Source organism: Canis lupus, chromosome 2 (assembly GCF_048164855.1).
Source record: "Canis lupus baileyi chromosome 2, mCanLup2.hap1, whole genome shotgun sequence".
Classification (NCBI taxonomy): Eukaryota; Metazoa; Chordata; class Mammalia; order Carnivora; family Canidae; genus Canis; species Canis lupus.
The window spans coordinates 32,233,340-32,250,105 of NC_132839.1; the positions used below are offsets into that span (position 1 = coordinate 32,233,340).

Consider the following 16,766-nt stretch of genomic DNA (forward strand, 5'->3'; position numbering starts at 1 on the left):
GTTAGACCGGTTTCCATGTCTTTTAGTATCTTCTTCATATTTTCCATCTCTACCTCTCCACGCTATGTTCTTTTTTTTTTTTTTTTAAAGATTTTATTCACTTTTTCATGAGAGACACAGAGGGAAAGGCAGAGCAATGCAGAGACATAGGTAGAGGAAGAAGCAGGCTCCCTCTGGGGAGCCTGATGTGGGACTCGATCCCAGTACCCCAGGATCACAACCTGAGCCAAAGGTGGATGTTCAGCCACTGAGCCACCCAGGCGTCCCATCCACACTACATTCCGTGGAATATCCTTTGCCCTCTCTCCCAATTCATTATTTAACTCCTCAAATATTTCTAATCTATTTAACCCATACATTGAGCCTTTAATTTAAATGACTGTGTTTTTTATTTCTAAAAATTCTGTTTGCTTTTCAAATTTTTGTTTTAAAGAAAGAATAAAATAACAAAAAGATTTTTCTGCTCTTATAATATTGATAGTATTTTTAAAAATCCAAACATTTTTAAAAGGAATTTTAAAGTCTCTTCCTGATTCTTTTTCATGATAACATGATTCTTTATGTGGTTTTTAATTTTTTATTGTAATCTCATTTAAGTGAAGACTGATAACTGTGGGAATTTTGGTGTGCTTAGGCTTTGTGCTGAACATTTGCCTCTGCTGGGGCCCTAGAATTTCATCAGTTTCACACAGGTTTTTATGCTAATTTCTCAGTTTGGATTCCTGGACCACACAAATTATATAAATGTAGTTCTTACATACATTTGTGATATAGGTTTGAGTCTCTTATTTTCTACCCAAAGCCTTGGATGGTGGCAAGTAGAGTTTTTCTAACCTTTATTTGACCTAAAGGTCACTACCTTTATTCCTGTTGTTCTTTGTGTGCATTAAAAACCTAGCCCCAATACCATATTTGTTCCAAATTCCCATTGGGCCACCAATAGCTCCAATAGCATTTATGACATCAGAGAGTTTTTCATTCATTTTCCATTTTTGTGTGTGTATATTTAAAGTTGGAGCACCTGGGTGGTTCAGTTGATTAAGCATCTGCCTTTGGCTCAAGTCATGATCCCAGGGTCCTGAGATTGAGTTCTACATCTGGCTCCCTGCTCAACGGGAAGTCTGCTTTTCCTTCTGCCCCTCCCCCACTCGTTCTCTCTCTCTCTCTCTTTCTCTCATACAATCTTTTTTTTTTTTTTAAGTTTATTGTGTTTTGTCTACTATTTTCATGTGTTTGAAGTGGGCAGAGGTTGTTCTATATTAGCTCAGCCCACCATATTGACCGTAAGTATCTTTAAGGTATATTTTCAGGTAAAGATGAGAACATCTTGGAAAAACTACTGTTGTTATTGACTATATGAGCGTTTGCTTCAGTAGTAATGTATATCATTTCACATGCCAAGCTTTGGAAAAAGTGTGGAGATACAGGAATCTATAGAAAACGGACTTTGGGTAAAGGGATGAGTAAAATGGGTGAGGGGAGTGAGAGGTATGTTTCCAGTTATGAAATGATTAAGTCACAGGAATAAAAGATAAGTGTAAGTAATACAGTCAGTGATATTATAATAGTGGTGTTTGGTGGCAAGATAGTAGCTATACTTGTGGTGAACATAAGATAACATATAAACTCATCAAATTAGTGTTGTACATCTAAAGTTAATGTAATATGTGTCAACTACAATTAAAAAAGAAAAAAATCAACTTTAGAAAAGGAGGGAAACTCAAGAAATACAAAGTCTTTAAAGTCATTAACAGTTACTCTTTTATAAATGTAAACTTCTTTTGAATGTTGGAAACTTCAAATCATACTGGAGAGAAGGGTAACTTTATGGCCAGATGCAAACTATGGTAGTTTGCTGCTGCTTTGTAACACCTTCAGATCACAGCATATTGGCAGCCTCCTTCTCTATACCTGTGTACATGGAGTAATAATGCTAATAGTTGGCATTCACTGAGTACTTATTATATGATAAACTGTCCTCTAAGTCCTTATGTTAACTCATTTAGTCCTCATAATAACCCTTCTGGGAGCATTCTGTGATTTTCATTATCTTCCTTATTACAGTTGAGAAAGCTAAAGTAAAAACAGTTAAGTAACCTAATCCAAAATTACATTTCTGTTAAGTAGCAATACCAGAATTAAAGCAATGCCAGGCAGTCTGGCTACAGAACTTGTGCTTCTAACCACTGCTATATTGTACAAAATTGTAAGAGAGATGTACAAGGGGCAAAGGATCCTGCCATAGTAAAGATAAGAAATTTGGAATAAAATTATAGTGAGTCCTTCTGTAAGCATATATAAACTGTCTAAAGCTACTTGTTCCAAAGATATATTCTAGGTTAGGTTTTTTGGTGCTGTTTTTTAAAAATATAAACAAGCAAAATAAGGACTAAGAAGGGGGATCTTGGAGGGAAGGTTATGCTGCCCCTTCATGGTAGAAGGTAAAGCTTGTGTGGAATTTAAGGTTAATGCCCATGGTACCAAGACTGAATGCATCCACAATAAGAGCAAAGCAAAATGGACAATCAGCACCAAAAAACGTTTTCTTTATTCTGACCTTTGGGTAGTGACTTGGCCAGGGCTCAGGTTCAGACCTTTAGTTTGCTTTTATAGCTATTCAGTGTAAAAAAGAGATAAACTTTATTTTGATTGTTTGTTTTGCATAGACATATTTTATAGTTCTGCTCTGATGCATTTCATAAATGACAGCATTGATATAGCTTTTCCACATAGTTGGATGGTTTTATTATGTGCATTTTTCATGTCCCTTGTAGGTGCCAAAGTAAAAATTCAGGGCAATGTACTTTAGAAGGCTTTGAGGACCAACACATTTTTTAAATGAACATGTATTGAGAATGTATTAAAGAATAGATGATATGAGTCAGTCTATCAGTTTTCATTTACTGAGCACCAGCTATATATCCCATGGTGTGGAAACCATTCACAAATACAAAAGTTATGCTCCTGCCTATAAGATTTTTTTATTTTGATGGAGAAATACAATGTGTAAGACATTATATATATATTATATATAATTTATATATATATATAAATGCTATATTATAAACTCCTGAAATTCTTAAGTAATGCTGAGAGAGGAGAAATGAATATGAACTAGATTAGTTAGAAGTTTCATAGGAAATGGGTTTTATATGATAATAAGCAGTACTTATTGAGCTCTTACTTTGTGCTGGCACTGTCCTAAGCACTTTAGATGTGTTACTCTATTCAGGTAAGAAGAGAACAAGTAATATGCTGTAGCCACCCAGCTAGGAAGATGTAAAGCCAGAATTCACACCCAAGCAGTCTAGTTCCAGAATCCATTCCATGATTACATCTCTCAAAACAAAGAGATGGATGGATCTGGGCAAAGTAAATTGAAGACATCCCAGGCAGGACAGTCAGTACCAACAAGGGCAGAGAGAGGTGAACTTAAATCCCATTTGTAAATTTTTAAGAGAGTAGTGTTTTGTATTTTTAAGATTATGTGTGAGATTTTAATAGTGTGCAGTGATGGTCATAAAACCTTAAAGTGAACTTATTGCATATATATGATCTTTAAATATTATGTACTGAGTTGTTCTTTTTTTCACCTACAGCTATGATTATAACAGAAGTCAGTGAGAAATTCTGGTTTTTGAAAAAGATTTTATTTATTTATGTGAGAGAGAGAGACCACAGAGGGAGAGTGAAAGGGAAAAGCAGACTCCCTGCTGAGCAGAGGGCCTGACTCACAGCTTGATCCCAGGACCCTGGGATCAGTACCTGAGCAGGAGGCAGAAGCTTAACCAACTGAGCCACCCAGGCACCCCAAGAATTTATGGTTCTTTATATGGTTGCTACTCTTGTATTCTATTTACCAGGAGTTGATCTGCAACATAAATCAAAATATTTAAGTTTACTTGTTCCCCCAAATGCATAACATATATACAGTTAAGTTTAAACAAACCATGAATACATTTTGAACATAAAGTGAAATGAGCATTTTAGCAGCACTTTCTTTGGCACTTTTACTGTACATTTGACAATTGCATATCAGAGAGAAATATCTACCTTCTTATAATAAAGTTTTTAATATTTTTATCTGATAGCATCAGGCCATCAGTGCCATTCTACAAAATATAGAAGAAAAACAAGGAAATTTACTAGAATTTGAAATAAGAACCCCTGAAGATGCAGGTAAATATGGACCCATACTCAAGTTTGATTATTTCATACATCCAAGGTCATTGCTCCCTTAGCTTCTTAAGGTATATCTTATATCAAAGCTTACTTAACAGTGGCTGAAAAGTAACCTTTTTTTTTTTATGTGATAAGAAAGTACCAGGAATGAGCATCAGAAGTCATTTATGCAAACCAGTGGTTAGTGTAATTGTTAATCAAGATATTTCGAGACTTAAGGTACAACATGCATGAGTAATATGAGAGACACTCAGAACCACGGTCAGAGATAAGCTACTCTGCTGATAAGTTTAGATGAAGATGTGGAAGAAAAGCATAAGATAGTGACTAGAGATGAGATTATGTTACTACTTAGCTCCTCAGTTTCACCCAGCTATCGTAACCCTTAAAAAGAGATCAGAAAAGGAATAGACCGTTGTGACTCAAGTAAGGCAAATCCTCATGCCTTTCAGATGAGCAGATAGACCCAGTAAATGTCTTAGTGGATAGCTGTCTTCCTGTTTAAAAAAAACACTAGTGGTTCAAAATGGTAAACTTGACTTTGATCCCTGACCTAATAATCTGAATTTCTCAAAATGTCAGTGAGTATTTGCAAATCTTTGGTAGGTCACAGTTGTGTTTTCTTGAGTTATGATTTACAGATAGAAATTAGCTCCTGAAAGATGCAGATCTGAATGTTAAAGTAGTTAGCTAAAAAATAACTTGAAGAATGTCATCAGTCTTTCATGTAACAGGATACAACTATTAATTCATCTCTTGTCCTAGCTCATACTGTATATAGTCTTTAAAAAATTATTTCCTTTTAAATTATACCCATTCTACCTTTCATCTTGGCCTAACACATGGTACATGTTATGTTTTGAGGAAAATAATACAAAATAATTTATACTATAAAGCAAATGTGAATAATTCATATATTTTATTTAGTATTTACAATATCTTATACACCTAAGGTGAATTTCCAATTTTATAATTTTTTTATTAAAAGGGTATATATAAACGTACTTCAAAATATAATAAAGAAGAAAAATGTGCTAAAATTACATCCTGTCTCACCACAATATTTTGTTGTATACGTTTCCTTTATTTTTTTCTAAGAATTTAATTACATAGTTATACCTCAATAAAATTATTAAAAACATAGTTTGGATCATGCTAAACTTGCCAATTTTACATTTTTCCCCATACCCATTATTCTTAGCGGTTTGCATAGTATCCTATTCTATAAATGTTCCAGAAATTCACTTTTCCCTTTTTGTTGAACATTTACATTTTTCTAATTTTTTGCTAATCTTTAGCATATACCTTTCTGAATTTAGGATTATCTTCTTTGGAAGGATTACCAGAATTGGAACTACTGGGTCAAAAATTTATAAACATTTTAAAATCTGATAATTTGTATTGGTAAATTGTTTTATAAGGTATTGGATACAAATTTACACTTTCACCAACACACATTAGTGTTTATTTCCTTTATACTGCTAATAGCATCAGTATTTTTATTTAATTTTAGTAGTGTAATAAGAAAAATGCCTCATATATTCACCTGCCTTTTTGATTATTAGTGGTATTTTTTCTCTAGTTTTATTTCCTGCTTTTGTGAAGTTGTTCCTGTTTGTCTATTAATAAATTGGAGCCATTTTATATAATCAAGCTATTGACCCCTTTCCTGCCATAATTGCTGCAAATGTTTTTCAGCTTAACTGTCTTTTTATGTGCAATGTGTTAATTTATGCTTAAGTATATATATTTTCAAATTCTGTATAGTAAAATATCAGCCTTTTTCCTTTTAATGCTTTTAAGATGATAAATTTTTCTCCCCTCCCCATCCCTATGCTTTGTAATTTAATTTTATAACCAATACAATGACTAGCAGGATCCCTTTATTTTCGTCTCACTGCCTCTTTAAGGGAGGATAGAAAGGTAAGGCAATGGGACTCTTGAGTTCTTGTTTAGTAACTAAATACTGACTGGTTTTTTTAAAGATTTTATTTATTTATTCATGAGAGACACAAAAAGAGAGAAGCCGAGACACAGGCAGAGGGAGAAGCAGGCTCCCCACATGGAGCCTGATGTGGGACTCCATCCTGAACTGGGATCACGCCCTGAGCCAAAGGCAGACGCCCAACCACTGAACCACCCAGGTGTCCCAATACTGACTGTTATTGACTTCATCAATCTTTGGCAAATGTCTAAAACTTAGTCTCTTCAGAGCAGTTTTCTGAGGCTGTTCTGAGACTTCTACCTGGCTCCTATAGTGTAGCAGGGCAGCGTACATTTTCCTTTCCCTGGCTCCTCTCAGTCTCTCTCTCGCTCTTTTTTTTATTTTTTAATTTTATTTTTTAATTTTTTTTAGGTAATCCACCCTAAACAGGCTCTTTCTTTCAGGGAAAAGCCATCATAGTCAGGATCACAGAGCGGCCTCCACACCAAGTCCTCAGAATCCTGGCACTTTGGACCTGTGATTAGAAGGGAGGATAGTTAATTTTGAGTACAGGAGCAACTTTCCCTTTCCCCAACTGTCCGAATGTCTTGCTGGCTCTGCAGGGTCTCAATCTCTAGATGTTCAAGAAGGAAGTCAATGTGAGTCCATTGTCACCAAAAAAAGTTATTACTCTCTTCAGAGGCTGCTCCCATTGGGCTTGAGATAAAGGAAAGAAATCTCGCCTTCCACCTTGGCTCCTCAGAATGAGATTCCCATCCATTTGAGCAATAGCTCTCCGAAGTATTTTTACAAATTCACCACCCTGTATTCTGATCCTTTCATATCTTTGATCTGGCTGAGGGATCTAAGAATAATGAATCCCACTGTGTACATTTCTCTTTGAGTCTTTGTTATAGATGTCTTGCATTCACTTTGATATCAGATATCTTTAGTGCCTCAAATAAACTGACCATAAGAATGTTTAGTTTGAACATTTCATACATTATTTTTTCCTAAGCATTTTAACTCTGTTATTCATTTGAAATCTCTTTTCCACATGTGGTACAAAACAAGGATAGAATAGTCTCCCACCCCCCATATTACTACTCTGCCTCTTATTTGTTGAGTAATTTCTGTCATCCTCGTTGTTTTTCTAATGCCTTATAATCATATATTAAAATCTTACACATATTAGGGCAATTTCTAGGTTCCAAGATACCACTGATTAATGTATCTGATATGTATATAGTATCAATTTACATGTAAAATTCTTTATGTTCTTTTTTATAGAAAAATATAGAATCTTCTTCATTACTATGCTAATGTTATTTCTACCTCTGATTTAAAATTCAGTTAGAAAAACCCAATGTGACAGGGTACATTGATACTATAAACATCTTTTATTAAATGTCAAATATGCCAAACAGATTTATATCTAAATTCTTAATGATCAAGTTTCCCCCCTTTGTTGGCACATGCATCATATAGAATTAATCCTTAGTCATAGTACTAATAAGACAGAAACTACTCTGGGAACACTGACTCTATACTGACCAAATCATTTATATTATTTGTCTAATTTGCAAAGGGAGGTTCTGGAACAAATTCCTACTCTGAACTTCAGTCATTTCCCACCACTGATTTTCTAGTTAAATTATCTAGAAATTATCTAGTAAATTATCTAGAAAAATATGCATTGGTCTAAAATCTAGTTAAATTATCTAGAAAAATATGCATTGGCCTAAAATTATTAGGAAAAAACTTAAGAAACAAAGCCAAAAGTGAAATAACAAATAGCTTAACAGAAATAAAATATATTAAATGTATTCATTTAAGCATTTCCATTTACTACCTGAGAATTGGATTCTGATGTAATTGACATGTGTAAATCTTGTGGATTTATGATCGGTGAAGGAAGTCATTATGCCTTTACTTAGGAAGAAGAGGAAGAAAGTAGGAAAATTTTAAGTAATTATTGTAAAAGTAATTTTATATAGATCTTTAAGTAACCTGAGATATCATACAGCCCTATATAAGTGTTAAGTGTAAAGGACGAGAACTGATAACATGCTTTTTATTTCTAACTACATATATAGTTACATATGGCAAACACATCTAGAATAATACACTTAGGGCAGCCAGGGTGGCTCAGTGGTATAGCGCTGCCTTCTGCCTAGGGTGTCATCCTGGAGACCCGGGATCGAGTCCTGCATCTGGCTCACTGCATGTAGCCTGCTTCTTCTCCCTCTGCCTGTGTCTCTGCCTCTTTCTCTCTGTGTCTCTCATGAATAAATAAATTTTAAAAAAGAATAATACACTTAACAAATACATCTAATATAGTTTAATTAATAATTAACTATTAATTTTATTTTAATTATTTTTTATTAAAATTAAATTATTAAATTTATGAATTAATAAAAATTTAATAATGAATATAGCATACATACATATATAGTTACATATATTATAAATATGCATTGAATAATCCATTAGATAAATATACTAAAAACTTTTACACACACCAACAAATACACTGCTACCAAAGTATAAACAGTAGTCTCTTGTGAAATGAAAAAGAGTAGTAAGTAACAGAAGGTGAGAGTAGGATACTTTTTTTTTACTTTTCTTCTATGTAAACATTCATATTGTTTGAAATGTTTATACAGTGTGTGCCCTTTGTATTTTAAAAAGTAAATAATTTTAACAAAATATTTATTTTCCTATTTATCTTCCTTTCCTAACCTCATTTCACAGATGAGGAAGGTGACTATAAAGGTCATATGACTTGTCCAGGTTCACAGAGCTAAGTGGAGTAGCAGGATTAGAACTCAGGCTAACCTGCTCTATTGAGAGTACTTCCATAGGGTGGCATAATTCAGTGAGTTTTGATTTATATATCTGGACCACTAATAGGGAACAGGGTAAGGAAATAATGGCATTTTATTTTATTTTTAAATTATTTTTTTAGGGATCCCTGGGTGGCACAGCGGTTTAGCGCCTGCCTTTGGCCCAGGGCGCGATCCTGGAGACCCAGGATCGAGTCCCACGTCAGGCTCCCGGTGCATGGAGCCTGATTCTCCCTCTGCCTGTGTCTCTGCCTCTCTCTCTCTGTGTGTGTGTGTGACTATCATAAATAAATACAAATTTAAAAAAAATAAATTATTTTTTTAATAATGGCTTTTTAAAATTAATAGGCTGAGTTTTGTGTGATCAAACTTAACATTTGATGTCTTTCTTCTATCATTAACTGACTTTTTATTACCATGTTTCCAGAACAATGCATTGAAAAGATGTTAGAGATAAAAGAGATTATGGATTATGTGCTTGCCAAACAGAAGGCAGAAAGGGATGATCTGGCTAAAAAATACAGGTGAGTGAAAAAATAGAAATGCTTTAGAGTTTTCATAATATTTCCCTTCTTAGTTATAATAGTGAGAATCTAGAATTTCTTAAGAGTGTGAATGTTGCATAGGACCAAAGAATGACTTTATGAGGTCATCTAATCTATTACCTCCATGGGGAATTGTACTTTCCAGAAAGATATTTTTATATTTTATTACTTGAAATATTCAGAAAAAGACGGATCTTAAAAAGTTGTCTACAGCAAAGAATTTTGTCAAAGTGTCTCTGGTCATGAATCTCCAAAATAAATTTCTTTCCATGGTGAACTTAAATTTTTTACAGTACAAAGTTTTCCTTTTGCTATCACAAATGTTGTCTTTCTAAGCATTATAACCATGTATATTATTTAGTTTTGTGTATTTCTAAACCCTCAAAGTTTTTAAGAGATTTCATCCTGATTATATATTGGTTATATACCTCTTTTTGTCCTTTTCTTGAGAAAAATGTTATATTTTTTTTCTTATGTGGGCATTATTTTTATTAGTTTTTCATAGATTTAACTATATATGCCGTTTTTTCTCATAATGAGAACTTTAAGATTTACTCTCTTAGCAACTTTCAAATATACAATACAGTATCATTAACTATAGTCACCATGCTGTACATTATATCCTCATGACTTATCTATTTTATTACTGGATATTTGTACCTTTTGACTCCCTTTATCCATTTCATCCACCCTCCACCTTCCACCTCTGGCAACTACCAATCTGCTCTCTATATCTATGAGTTCAGTTTTTTGAAGTTTTTTAGATTTCACATATAAGTGAGACCATACAGTATTTGTTTTTCTCTGTCTGACTTATTTTCACCTAATATAATACTCTCAAGGTCTGTGCATGCTGTCAAAACTGGCAGGATTTCTTTCTTTTTCATGGCTGAATAATATTCTTCTGTGTGTGTGCACTTGTGCACATAAACCACATTTTCTTTTTTTTAATTTATCTTTTATTGGTGTTCAATTTGTCAACATATAGAATAACACCCAGTGCTCATCCTGTCAAGTGCCCACATCAGTGCCTGTCACCCAGTCACCCCCACCCCCTGCCCACCTCCCCTTCCACCACCCCTAGTTCATTTCCCAGAGTTAGGAGTCTTTCATGTTCTGTCTCCCTTTCTGATATTTCCCACTCGTTTTTTCTCCTTTCCCCTTTATTCCCTTTCACTATTTTTTATATTCCCCAAATGAATGAGACCATATAATGTTTGTCCTTCTCCGATTGACTTATTTCACTCACCATAATACCCTCCAGTTCCATCCACATCGAAGCAAATGATGGGTATTTGTCATTTCTAATGGCTGAGTAATATTCCATTGTATACATAAACCACATCATCTTTATCCATTCATCTTTCGATGGACACCGAGGCTCCTTCCACAGTTTGGCTATTTAAACCACATTTCTATATTCATCCTTTGATGGACATTTAGGTTGTTTTTATTTCTCAGCTATTGTTAATAATGCTGCAGTGAGTATGGGGTTGCAGATATCTTTTTGACCTTATTCTTTATTCACATGTGATCTTTCTAGTTTCTTTTATATTCTTATGAGCACTTGACATCTATTGTACATTTAGTTTTTTTCCTGAATTTATTTAAAAATCAGTTTTCTATTTTCATTTATAAGTCTTCTGTGTTCATTTTGCTTTTTCTCTCCATTGAATAAGTATTACAAATTCATTTCTATTTCCTGTTTTCCTGTCAGTATAATGCAAGTGAGCTTATAGGACTTACAGGTGGGTAACTGACTGCAGGATATATTCTAAGAGACTTTGGAGAAGGCTAGCTTCAATTTTCCTTTATGTCCTATGATTAACAATATACCGTGGATTTTGGAAAGTTACTGATCAGTTGGGTTTGCAGGTATGTAAATCTATTCATATTGCTATAAGACTTAAAATCATGTAATCTAAAATGAACTTTTATTTTTCTGTCTGAACTCTGTTTTAAATGCGATATTACTATTTTTTTCTCCTTTTATGCTACTAGTTGTTTATCTAATTTCTTCTTGCTGTTTCTTCCATTTTCATCTGCTACTCACTTTAACATCTGTTTTGCTTGGAGTTCAGTACCAACAACTCTAAACTATGATAGAGAGACAGATATCTATACTATTGCTGTCCCATAAAGCAGCTGCCTGAGGATGACCCTTGAGGGTCCCTGAGATGATTTCAAGGGGTGTGTGAAGTCAAAACTATTTTTATAAGAAAACTAAGATATTATTTGCCTTTTTTGCCTCACATTCTAATGAGTGTGTAATGGAATTTTCCAGAGGCCACATGAAGTGTGATATCATTATTCTAATAGCTAATGGAAAGCATGCTTGAATGTTCTTGTTTTAAAAATTTCTGTTTTATTTTCTAAAACAGTAAATATTGATAGATATATCCATATGAACAAAAGCCCTTTGGGTTCCTCAGTAATTTTTAAAGGTATTAAAAAAAGTCCTAAAACCAAAAAGTTTGAGAACTACTAGAAACAAAGAGTTTAGTGTCCTGAAGGTCACTGTAGAATAACCGAAAGAAAAAGGTATGTAGATTAGCCATTTTCTCTCAAATGCAAGCCCCTTATAGTCACACAGGTTAATGCCTATCTGGGTAGTCCCTCTGGACCTGAAAGTGATTCAGTACAGATTCAAAGCATAATTACAGTAATTACTTGATGGACTGACATTGCTCAGGTCTAGCTCAGGTATAATTACTCACAAAATAGTCTCACTCCTTCAGCTCTAAGGGAACTTAAATGGAACTTATTCCCAAATGTTACTTCCTGACACACCTTTCCACTATGAACAGGTAAGCAACCTCCAAATTTAAAGAATAGTATTCCTCCTTGATCATCAGTTGCTACTTAACATCCCAAATTTTGTTTCTTTTTCAGAGTTGACTCACAACTGGTAAATAATATAAATGTGGAAAACCACACCATCACCTCCATAAAAAGGCAGTCTACTCGTAACCTTAAGAGTCATTTTCCTCTCAGAAGAAATTCATTGCAAAAATAGACCCTTGTGTACTTTGGGCTGATTAAATTAAGACAAGTATCTTTAAAATATAAATGACTACTAAAAATTTTTTCTCCGGTTTTCATATTGTTTTCTCTGTTTCTTTCTGTAGGGTGTCCATAGAATCATTTAAGCAAGGAGTCCTGAGAGAACAGCTGGCTAACTTGGCCACAAGACAGAAGAGCCTTTTAGTTGTGGCAAAAAAACAGAAAAAAATTACCGAGAAAATCCAAAACTATAAAAACATTACATCTTTGTCTGGTCCTAGTTTGAGGAAGCCACCGTCCAGCTCAGAAATCTCTAGTGAAAAGGACAGCCAAGACCTTATCAGTCTGGAAAATTCATTGCAGCCCCAGTCAGGTTCACTTTCTCTTGTCAGCCTTACTTGTGGAAGCATGCAGGAAACACCATTGTCTCCAGAAACTTGGAATAGCAGCCCAAATACCAACACTTGTGTAAATTCAGAAACAGTGAGAAGGGAATTTTCTGGAAATGAGCTGATTTCTAAGCAAAATGTCAATGATGGTACCTTCGATGGGTCACCAAAATCCAGATGTGCAGATGGCACTAAGATTAAATTACCCTCCCAACCTGTTGCTCTTACTGCTCAGAGGGAGTATTCACAGAGAGGAAATGATCTCACAGAGCCTCCAGCCCCAGAGCGCGAGCCCTGTAATCATCCTTCTGCAGTAACTAACACATTAAACATTGCAGCGACTACAAGCATACTTGCTAGAAATGATGCCCATCCATCAGCTGTTGTTTGTGATCAGGCTCCTACCAGTTGTGATCCAAAAAGAGGAAAGAGGAAAATAGCTTCCCAGCAGCCAAGTAGGGGGACATTGGAATCTCTGACACATCAAGGGACTGATGTCTTAGGCAGTAATACTGGGCATCAGACAAAATCTTATCCTAAAAAACCAGCTTTTACTGTTCGACGTGCTAATGACAGCCACAGCTCCTCCCCCTCTGAGCGTGGCCGTCAACATATTATTAAAAAGCCTGTAAACTCCAGCACAGTTCCTAGAAAGAAATGTATGCAGATAAAGGATCTGATATTACTCGGAAGAATTAATCCAGGAAAAAACATTCTAGAATTCAAAACACAGGTATCCTATTTTTTTCTCTAAAATCATGTAATTTTATAAATAAGTTAATAAATGTTACTGTCACTAAGTGTAGGCATTTAGCTCAGATTCAGGAAATAGGGTTTGACTGGGCTTCTTGAATGAGGAGACATACCATTGTGTTCTCAGTGAGTGAAATCATGCTTTTAGGATGGTTCTATATGTTTTGGTCCCAAGCACCTGTGGGATCCAACTCTGGATCAGCTATAATAAAATTTTAACATAACTTTTCATATTTCTGCTATTTCTTAACAGCTTTATTGAGGTATTATTAACACACACTACACGTATTTATATTATGCAATTTGACAGATTTTGACCTATAAGTTTACATCTGTGAAACCATGACCACAGACAAGGTCATGAACATATCCATCACCTCCAGAAGTCTCTTTTTGCCCTTTTGTATACCTGCTTCCTATCCCCTTCTTCCCATGTTGAGCCTATAGACAATTACTGTTCTGCCCTCTGTCCCTATACTTTAGTTTGCACTTCAGAGAATTATATAAAAGTAGAATTACACCATATGTGTTCATTTTTGTCTGGCTTCTTTCTCTGAACATAATTGAGAGTCATTGTCATTAGAGCATGTATCAGTAGTTAATTCCTTTTTTTATTGTTCTGTAGTATGTAGAACAAACTACAGTTTGTCATTTCATCTGTGACAGACATTTACATTGATTCCAGTTGTTGACTATCACATATAAAGCTCCTGTGAATATTGGTATACAAATTTTGGCTCACACAGGCTTTTGCTTTTCTTGGGTGAATACCTAGGAGTGGAGTGGCTGGATTATATATGATATGTATATATTTGACTTTTTAAGAAACTGCCAAGTTGTTTGTAACATTTTACATTCCACCAGCTGTGTATGAGTATTCTAGTTCCTCCACATTCTTACTTAATGTAACACCTAGTATGATCAATCTGTTAATTTTAGCTATATACTAACATGTAATGTAGATGTATGGATGTCATATGTATATATGTATAGTAGTTTATCCTTGTGGTTTTAATTTGCATTTCAAAATGTTTAGCATCTTTTCATGTGCTATTTGCCAGCCATACTTATTCTTTGGTGAAACTTATTTTCAAATATTTGCCCAAGTTTTTAATTGGTTGCTTGTTTTCTTGTTTTGGTATTTGTTTTGATATATTTTGGATATAAGCCCTCTATCAAACATATACTTAGCAAATATTTTCTCTTAGTCTATGGCTTGTCTTTTCATTCTCTCAAAATTGTCTTATAAAGAACAGAAGTTTGGGGCTCCTGGGTGGTTCAGTTGGTTAGTCATCTGCCTTCAGTTCAGGTCATGATCTCAGGGTCCTGGGATTGCGTACTGCATTGGGCTCTCTGCTCAGTGGGGAGTTTGCTTCTCCCTCTCACTCTCCCTCTGTGCTCACGAGCTCTCTCTCAAATAAATAAATAAAATCTTAAAAATCTTAAAAAATAAAAAACACAAGTTTAATATTTTGATATAGTCCAACTTAGCAACTTGCTCTTTCACTGATTATGTTCTTAGAACCATATCTAAGAATTCTTTGTCTAACCCAAGGACACAAAGATTTTCTCTTAGAATTTAGGCCTATGATCCATTAATTTTTGTATGTGGTACAAAGTAGCATATTTTTGAATTTGGATATTCAGTTCTTCTGACAACATATGTTGAAAAAAATACCCTTTATTGAATTGTCTTTGCATCTTTGTAGAAAATCCTTTGTTTCATATATGTGCCTATTTCTGGACTTCTATAATATATCTTATGCCTGTCTTACCATGAATACCATCTTGATTGTGTAGCTCTATAATAAGTGTTACAATCAGGTAGTGTTGAGGCACCAGGGTGGCTCAGTAGGTTAAGTGGCTGACGCTTGGTTTCAGATCAGGTCATGATCTCAGGGTTGTGAAATCAAGCCCCATGTCAGGCTCCATGCTCAGCATACAGTCAGCTTTTTTAATGCTTCGTTTCCTTTGTTGGTTTGTTAGCTATAATTCATTTTACTTCAGTTGTGGTGTTAGAGTTTATGGAACATATTTTTAACTTCTCCCAGTACCTGTGATATTTTATCACTTCATGTATACTCTAAGAACCACAAGCTAGTATGCTTCCCTTTCTCTACTCCTGACCTTTGTGTTATCATATATTTTGCTTTGATCTAATGCTATAAATTCCATACATTATTATTTTTGTTTAAACAATTATCTTTGAAGTAGACTTAAATGTTAAGAAAAATATTTTTTCTCATGTAGTTACTATTTCTGTTTTTGTTTCTTTTGTGTAGATCCTGATTGACATTTGCTGTCATCTTTCTTCTGCCTGGAGGACTATCTTTAACATTTTTTGCATTGAAGGTCTTCTGCCGATAGTGAATCCTTTTAACTTTTGCCATGTCTGAAAAAGTTTATTTCACCTACATTTTTTAAAGAATTTTTGCTAGATATATAGACTTCTGTGTTGAAAGGGTTTTTTTTTCTTTGAGTACTTTAAAGATTTACTCCATTGTTTAGACACACTGTTGTTCTTAACCTTGTTCCTCCATAAATAATGGGTCTTTTTTTCTCCTTCTGGCTGCTTGTAAGAGTTTCTCTTTATCTGGTTCTAAGCAATTTTGATTATGAGGAGTATTAGCATAATATTTTTGTTTCTTATGCTTGGGGGTTATTGAATTTCTTGAATCTCTGTGTCCCAAATTTGAATCTCAAATGTGGAAACATTTCAGCCATTATTTCTCCAAACATTATTTCCTCCCTCCCCTCCATTTTTGAACCTCTTATTACATACATAATAGATTGCTTGAAATCCTTCTATAATTCACTGATAATCTTTTCATTTTAAAAAATTCTCTTTTCTCAGTGTTTCATTTTTATGCAATTCTTATTCCTTTGTCTTTGAATTTACTAATCTTTTTGTTTGAAATATCTAATAAAAAAAGAAATATCTAATCATCAATGTATTCTCCATCTCTAGAATTTTGATTTTGGTCTTTTAAAAATATTTTCCATGTCTCTACATAACTTTTGAACATGTGGAATATGATTGTAATAACTACTTAATGTTTTTGTCTACTAATGCAAACATTCTTATCAGTTCTCATTTTCAGTTGTTTGCTTTATCTCTTCTGTA

At 34.2% G+C, this 16,766-nt stretch overlaps 1 protein-coding gene across 8 annotated transcripts in view; it reads left to right on the top strand.

Annotated features, from left to right (window-relative positions):
- Positions 1–16,766, top strand: part of ANKRD31 (ankyrin repeat domain 31) — a 118,928-nt gene that overhangs the window by 85,109 nt on the left and 17,053 nt on the right. For all 8 annotated transcript variants that reach the window (XR_012015920.1, XM_072795029.1, XM_072795060.1 and 5 more), the window contains 3 exons: positions 4,092–4,179; positions 9,380–9,476; positions 12,626–13,622. Coding sequence is in view for 7 of the 8 variants with exons in the window: in XM_072795029.1 (XP_072651130.1) it covers positions 4,092–4,179; positions 9,380–9,476; positions 12,626–13,622 (1,182 nt within the window). In the remaining variant the exon portion in view is untranslated. The remainder of the gene's footprint in view (positions 1–4,091; positions 4,180–9,379; positions 9,477–12,625; positions 13,623–16,766) is intronic.